This window comes from Microcaecilia unicolor, chromosome 14, assembly GCF_901765095.1.
Source record: "Microcaecilia unicolor chromosome 14, aMicUni1.1, whole genome shotgun sequence".
Taxonomy (NCBI): domain Eukaryota; kingdom Metazoa; phylum Chordata; class Amphibia; order Gymnophiona; family Siphonopidae; genus Microcaecilia; species Microcaecilia unicolor.
This window is the reverse complement of record NC_044044.1, coordinates 42,945,218-42,952,343: the sequence shown is the minus strand read 5'-3', so window position 1 is coordinate 42,952,343 and position 7,126 is coordinate 42,945,218. Positions and strand designations below refer to the sequence as shown.

Genomic DNA, 7,126 nt, shown 5'->3' with positions numbered 1-7,126 from the left:
AAAAGGTTTGCTCAATACAATACCGCTAAACAACTTACATAATGCAGTGCTCCCAATTACAGTACAAAATAATACATAAAAAGTGCATTGATTAAGTTGCAGCCTTTCCTAACTCAAGAGCAAGTCTCAACAATGCAGATTACCTGGACCAGTTCTGGGTTACAAATGTGTTTCTCTTAACAGGATCACAATCAAACCTCAAACCAAACATTCATATTCTCCAAAGATGTCATATATTTGGCATCATGAGAAAAAGTTCTTGTCTATCTGCAATAAACTTTCAGAACCAAATATTCAAAAGGAAATGGTATAGCAAACTCCAAGGAGTCCTAATATGCACTCTATGGACTAGGCCTTTCCTGGCCTCCAGCAAGATTGAAACATAAGCTTTAAGCCTGTTTCAAACTTCTCTCCTAAAAATAAAAAAAAATGCGAGAGCCAGCTTGGTACCTCAGTGATGATGATGGTGCACTGCCATGTGAAGAATGTATTCCTGAGTTGGGTACTGCTAAGGACATAGTGCTCATAGCCCATTGTGTGGGGAGAACATACACACTGAGGCCTAGTGACCATGATCAGGATACACAATTGCAGGATTCTGGGAAGGGCCCCTGGGTGAGGTCTACTGAAGAAGAGCTACAAGGGTAAAACTCCCAGCTGTGAATAATCATGGCATCAGACTCTAATAGATGCCATCTCTCACCAAGCTGAAGGCAGCCAAAGGGAGGGGGATGAGGAGGAGGAAACTGCTAGGCCAAGGGGACTTTAAAAAGGGTCATTTTGTCTGGCTTATTAACCCAAGGAAGAGTTGAAATGGAATTCCAATAAATTGGAACTAAGTGTTGATTCTGTTCTCCTGAGATATATGTTACTTATTTTAGCTTAGAGAAAATAAAATTAGGAATACTTGCGATATTAAAAACATAACAGCTAAAAGCGCTATAAGTTAGAACATAACACTGCTTTCTGACTAAAATGTAAGCAAAGCAAATGGATCCAGATTATCTCGGAACCTGATGGCTATCAAAATGTAGGGACAGCACCCAGTGCTTGCTGGTCCTCAAATGAAGGACTATGAAAGTCCATTTGCAGAAAGAAGACATTCAAAGAATTGCATAGATATTCACCACTGCAGAATAGGTTCCTCTCTGGACCGGAGAAAAATGCTTAAGGCATGACTGGAGTTCCTGCTTCAGCAAAGGGCGTTTCTAGCTTGTTCTGCCTACACTGAAGATAAAAGTAGATTCTGTTGCACTCGTCACACTTAGGATCCTTCTTCCCTTTGCTTTTTACACTTTTATTTTCCAGTTACTTATCTACCTGCTGCTCTCCCCTCTATGGAATGCCTAATGGGCTGGAGGGAACTTGAACCCTTAATACAGAAAACAAATCAGTGCAAAACAACTGTTCAAAAAGGCACAGGCATTGTCAGGAGTTCAATTGAAATCTAAAGACACAAAAGAAGTGTACATATTCAAGACTTTGGTTATTCTATATTGAACATGCTATGTTCAATGAACAACCTAATATCAGTCTCTTTAAAACAGTCATTTCTTCTAGTTCACCTTTGGTGCACAAAGAATTTGGGCCTGCCTTCTGATCACCTGCAATGTGATGTATTCTCTGGGCAGGTAAAGAAAGACTTCTTGGCCCCCAGACCATACCTATAGTCCATCCAATGTGGCCGACTTTGAAAGGAAAAAGAAGGAAAAAGGCCACAGCATATGAGTAGCACACATTTCTTTCCTTCAATCAGCCATACAAACTGTCCCATATGGGAAGGGAGGAGGCACCACCTCCCATCCTGGAGCACCATTTCTGCTTGTGCTACATTCAGTGCAGATCAAGTCTAGTGAAACAGATGGAAAACTGAAGAATGCTCAAGCAACTTCTTGTTGTATTCAGTGCACGTTAATGTTCTTGTTAGCATTAGGATCCACCTGTAAGGATTTAAAAACAAAAATGGAGTAATAAATTTGCTAGTCAAACAATCCTTTTGGGTTTCACTATTACATGTGCATAGTATAAAGATCTACCACCGAATTGTAAAGCACACAATTGAATTTTTGGCAGGCCTACAAATAGTGTTTATACTGGTGTACCACAGTATAAAACAGATATTCCAGAATCAAAACTGGTAGGGATAAAAGAGTGGTGCTGTTTTTTTTTTGGCTGTCACAACCATATAATGCAACTTATTTAAAAAAAAAAAAAAAAGACCTTTCCTACACAGAGATCAAGGCATGTCTGAAGTGCTCCAACAACAAAGTCTCACCTCTGTGTAAGTGGGTGGCGGCATGAACTTGAACTCCGGAGCATACATAAAGATGGGACTGTCACAAGCACTATCAAGGTCATCCAGGAGAGGAGTTGTGGGACTTTCAAGCCTGTGGTCTTCAGGAATAACATCCAAGTAACAGGGAGGTGCTGTAATAAGGGCAAGAGATACGATGAGCTCCAGTTTTTATGAAGAGACTATGTGCCTCAGTGCCAAGTATCATTTTTAGAACTGTGCTAGAATTCTCTGCTTGTTCCCATACTTTAGTAGTAAAATATCTTACAGGATAAACTATTTGGCACAGTTACCATAAAATGAATAAATCTATTTTTCCTAAGAACCAACCACATCCCTTTAGGTCATAAGATGATCAATGAATCAATATAATAGATTCCTGCACTGAACAGAGCTGGTCTCAATCAAGTATATCACACAAAGAACGAACCTAAATAATAGTGCATGCATTAGGGACCCACCTTCTGGAGTTCCAGGAATATTGAGATCCACCCAGCTCATCTCAGAGCTGGCTTGGCTAGCCATACTGGAGCTGCGGCTACTGAATCCAGATGAGGTGGTGCCTATAACGAGGGGCAAGTCCAGAATGACTTTTCTTGATCCAGGTACACTCACATAGATCTGAGAAACAAAACCAAAACAAGTTTAGGATCACCATTTCACACTTGACTATACAAATCCCAAAACAGAAACCACTAGAAGAGCGAGAACTACTATCCTCATCAATGAGCTGCAAGGGAAAGCCTGACCAATAAACTTAACTGTAATTGCTATGACTGCCCTAACAGGATACTCACCTGTAAGAAGTACTCTACTCTTAGGATGTGGCACCCCAGGATGGAGGGTTTGATCTTGGGTACCCGTATGCTCTTGCCACGCCAGGAGTCAGTCATGCCCGAGATGATGTGGTTCCCTCTCACACGGCACAGCTTTTGTGTGAACACTTTTGTTTCTCCATTAGCCAGGTATGTGTGCTTGGCCACAATGGCTGCCTTAGGTATCACAATACGTGAGCACGTGTTTTCAAAATCAGCGCAGATGCAGATTTCGTCTCCTGGAAAAAAACAGAAGGCAAGGACTGGTTAGCAGCCCATGTGGCACTCTTCTCCATGCAATCTATACTTCACCTTTCTGCACTATAACCCTTTGCAGAACAGCTTTCAGGAGGACTTACCTTCGCAAAAGCCTTTTCTGTTTATGCTGGCACGGAGTGAAACATGCCCATCAGGAATAAACATGCAGGACATCTTCTTATCTTTCTTGGCAGAAATGGGGCACTGAAGAAGAATCATACACGTTAGTCTGGGCATCCAAGCATACAGTATCTTCTCACTCAGCTAGCGTCATCATACCTTCTTCACTTATCTCATGGTGTTGGATTTCTGTGCTCCATCTAACCTGTACCAACTAATCACTATTCTGAAATCTACAGCCTTCCAACTTCCATATAGTTTTATGCATATCTGGATTGTCAAGTGGAATCCTTATAAGCTTGTCATTTAAGCTTTGACAATTACCATTAGATCTGGAGTATTCACATCCACAAGATCCACAACCTCAAAGGGCTTCCTGACTTCTTGGGTGGGCTGGCATGGGCGTTCAAGGAAAGCCTTCACCCAGTAGTTCACAGAGCCATACTTCCCTTTGAAGGAGGATCCCAAAGGCCTGCAACAAGAAAAAGTGACATAAAAACAATCCATGAGTGAACAGTAAGTAAAATATGACTCTAGAATACTAAAAAAGACATTTAGGGTGACACCAACCCTTGAGGAAGCTCAAAACCAAATTTGTATTCATATTTATTTCCAGGTCTCAGGATGATAGATCCGTCCTCATCTAAAAAAAAAATAATAATAATAATGTTCAAGACTTATTCTTCATAACACAACTAAAAGTTATTTTGGCTTCAAGTGATACATTATGTAAATTTCCGTTTTCACTCGACATCGTAAGTCAGCTTATGCTATTCTTTCACCTAAAATCCAGATGCAAGACCTTACTGTATTTTCACATCTGCTTATATCTTTAATGTCTAAATCTATGTCTGCAGCATGCTACTACTTCATATCTTTATGTTCTTTGTACCTAAATAGGAATATGTAAGATTTCTCTTTGGACCAAAAATATCCTACCAATTCAGATATTTATTTTTAACATTTGTATCCATTTTCCCACCTTAGATATAAATCTAAGCCTTCCCATAGCTTGTCTACTGTAATCTCTTTTGTCTTTTGGAGCCCCCACATGCTAGAGCTGACCAGTACTGCATTCTCACTAAATCTTAACAGTGCCAATGCAGCCATCTGTGCCTATTCAGTGTATATACAAGTACTGTACTAAATGCATTCCAGAAGGGGACAAAAACCAACAAAACCAAGCAGCTCATCACTTGATCCCCATTTCCAGATTAAATAAAATGTATACAGCAATTTAAACTTAAACACCTGATTGATTTTTAGTCTCCCATAGTTTGATGTTATCAGAATCAGTTCAATAGCTGTAAGTTCAAAACATAGATGATGACAGATCCATCCAATCTGCCCAACAAGATAAAACTTATAGCATAGGTATATGACACGATACTTGTGATACTACATATGCATACTGCGCTTGATTTGCCCTTGCTATTTTCAGAGCACAGACCACAGAAGTCTACCCAGCACTAGCTTTATTCTCCAACTACTGAAGCTGTAATCGAAGCCCACTCCAGTCCATTCAAATTTCCCCAGACACAATCAGGGTACACAACACAGTCTGTCCGGCACTGGCCTGCATCTGTCCTGCCACGATTAGGGCACAGACCATATAATTCTGCTCGGCCCTGGTCTTATTCTCCAGTTCTTTTAATGCAAAAACATATTTCTCTTCCCAACGTTGTCTTGGGCAGACTGGATGGACCATGCAGGTCTTTTTCTGCCATCATCTACTATGTTACTATGTCTTGAAAACCAAAAAAATATAAAACTGAACGAATTGGGTATCTTTAAGACTACCAAAGATCATCTAATGGTACTCACAAAAGGTCCATTTCAATGTTTAACTTGTTTCGGACGAGCTGCATGCAAGTTCTGATGCATAGATAAGAGTTTGCCATCATATGTTCAAAAAATCGTAACCCGTTCTATCAAAATGTCCAATAGCAACTAGGCACCATCACCACCACCGCTACCCAGGAAATCACCAGCGTATCAAACGCCAGTGCCAAAAAAGAATAAACGATCGTAAGATTTTTACGTCTGTTATACATCCAATACTACGAAATCGTATAGTGGAGGAGTAGCCTAGTGGTTAGTGCAGTGGACTTTGATCCTGGGGAACTGAGTTCTATTCTACTGCAGCTCCTTGTGACCCTGGGCAAGTCACTTACCATTACCCCTGGCACAAACAAGTATCTGAATAACAAATGTCTATTCTCTTCTTATTTCCACTAGCCATGATGTATTGTAAGCCACATTGCGCCTGCAAAGAGGTGGGAAAATGTGGGATACAAATGCAATAAATAAATACTATGTAAACCGTTTGAATGTAGTTGCAAAAACCTCAGAAAGGCGGTATATCAAGTCCCATTTCCCTTTCTCGTAGAAAACTACTGCAGACAGTAATCATATGTGTATTTAACAAACTAATAAACCCCACTATTATAACGTTCTCACCAACTGGGCGGTCTTCTAGACGCAGGGTGTCCTCATAGCGCAAATACTCCATCTGTTGCTTGCACTGATGGGAGCCCTTGGACCACAGCACTTTAGCCACACCACAGGCCACCAGTTTCATCTTCGTTACCCTAGTGACCTCAGCCACCTCCACCAGCACTCGGCCGGCCACCTTCTCGCCGCTACAGAATACTTTACCGGTCTCGCTGAAGACCAGGTCAAAGCTCTTGATTTTCTTGAACACCACCATAGTGGAAAACGATTAAAAGAAGAAAAGTGTAAAAGAAAAATAAGATACTGATCGAGGGTTGTTATGTGTGGTGGAACGAACTTCCCGGTAAATGTTTAACACCAACAGGGGCACGTCTCTTACTTAAAGACCACGACTATAAACTGCTTTTCTTTGCCACCCAAGAAAGTGTAAACACAAAGCGGAAGCGCTGCCTTTATATGTTCCACGCCCTAGGCAGACCCTCCCACTTCCGTACTGCACCCGCGCCACTCGCAGCGCTCGCTCTGCCTTCCACGCGCCGCCCGGCGTGATCAGTAATGCCGGCCTCGTGCACAGATAGCTCATTGGCTAGCGGGACAACCCGTTCGGCCGGTCAGACCAATAGAAAGGCAACCAGAGGCGCGTGGACAGACTGTGGGGGAGGCGGGGAGTGGAGAAGCGAAAACAACAACTTTGAGAGGGGAATAATGAGCAAGGAAGGAATGAGTGACTACACAGGTACGATAGCCAATAGGAGGAAGAGCGAGGGCGCAGGAGGTTCTTTCCTGCGCTGTTGTTGCGGGAAAAGGGCCGGCCTGGAGTAGGCTGGATGAGAAGACTCGTCTGCATGTCTGTTAAAATATAACGTAATGGCTTTTGAGAGCAGTTAGTTTAATAAATAACAATCGCTATTACATGAGGAGAAAGCGAAAATAAACCTGCCGTGGGATTTTCCAAGTAAAAGGCCCCAGACTCATCAGGACGCATCTCTTTCACTTTTGCAGCGCACATAATGTTTGGGTTTTTTTTCCTGTCATACGATGACTTCTTTATAGTTAAATATTTCACATTTTTAAAATAAGTATTTAGTGGGACACTCCCCTTGCTAAAAGAAAAGCCTCAGATGTGATTACATCTCTTTTGGATTTTTTTTTTCACCCTAAGTGCATCACTCTGAACTTCTTGACA

The 7,126-nt window shown here is 41.6% G+C and overlaps 1 protein-coding gene across 1 annotated transcript; it reads right to left on the bottom strand.

Moving 5' to 3' along the window:
* Positions 1–266: 266 nt before the first annotated feature.
* On the bottom strand, positions 267–6,362 carry TXNIP (thioredoxin interacting protein). The gene is made up of 8 exons (XM_030188444.1): positions 5,947–6,362; positions 4,057–4,129; positions 3,811–3,958; positions 3,468–3,570; positions 3,091–3,347; positions 2,755–2,914; positions 2,276–2,427; positions 267–1,940 (listed from the first exon to the last, which is right to left on the bottom strand). Exons 1-8 carry the CDS (start codon positions 6,194–6,196, stop codon positions 1,902–1,904), a joined length of 1,182 nt encoding a protein of 393 aa, XP_030044304.1. The 5' UTR covers positions 6,197–6,362; the 3' UTR covers positions 267–1,901.
* Positions 6,363–7,126: the final 764 nt, after the last annotated feature.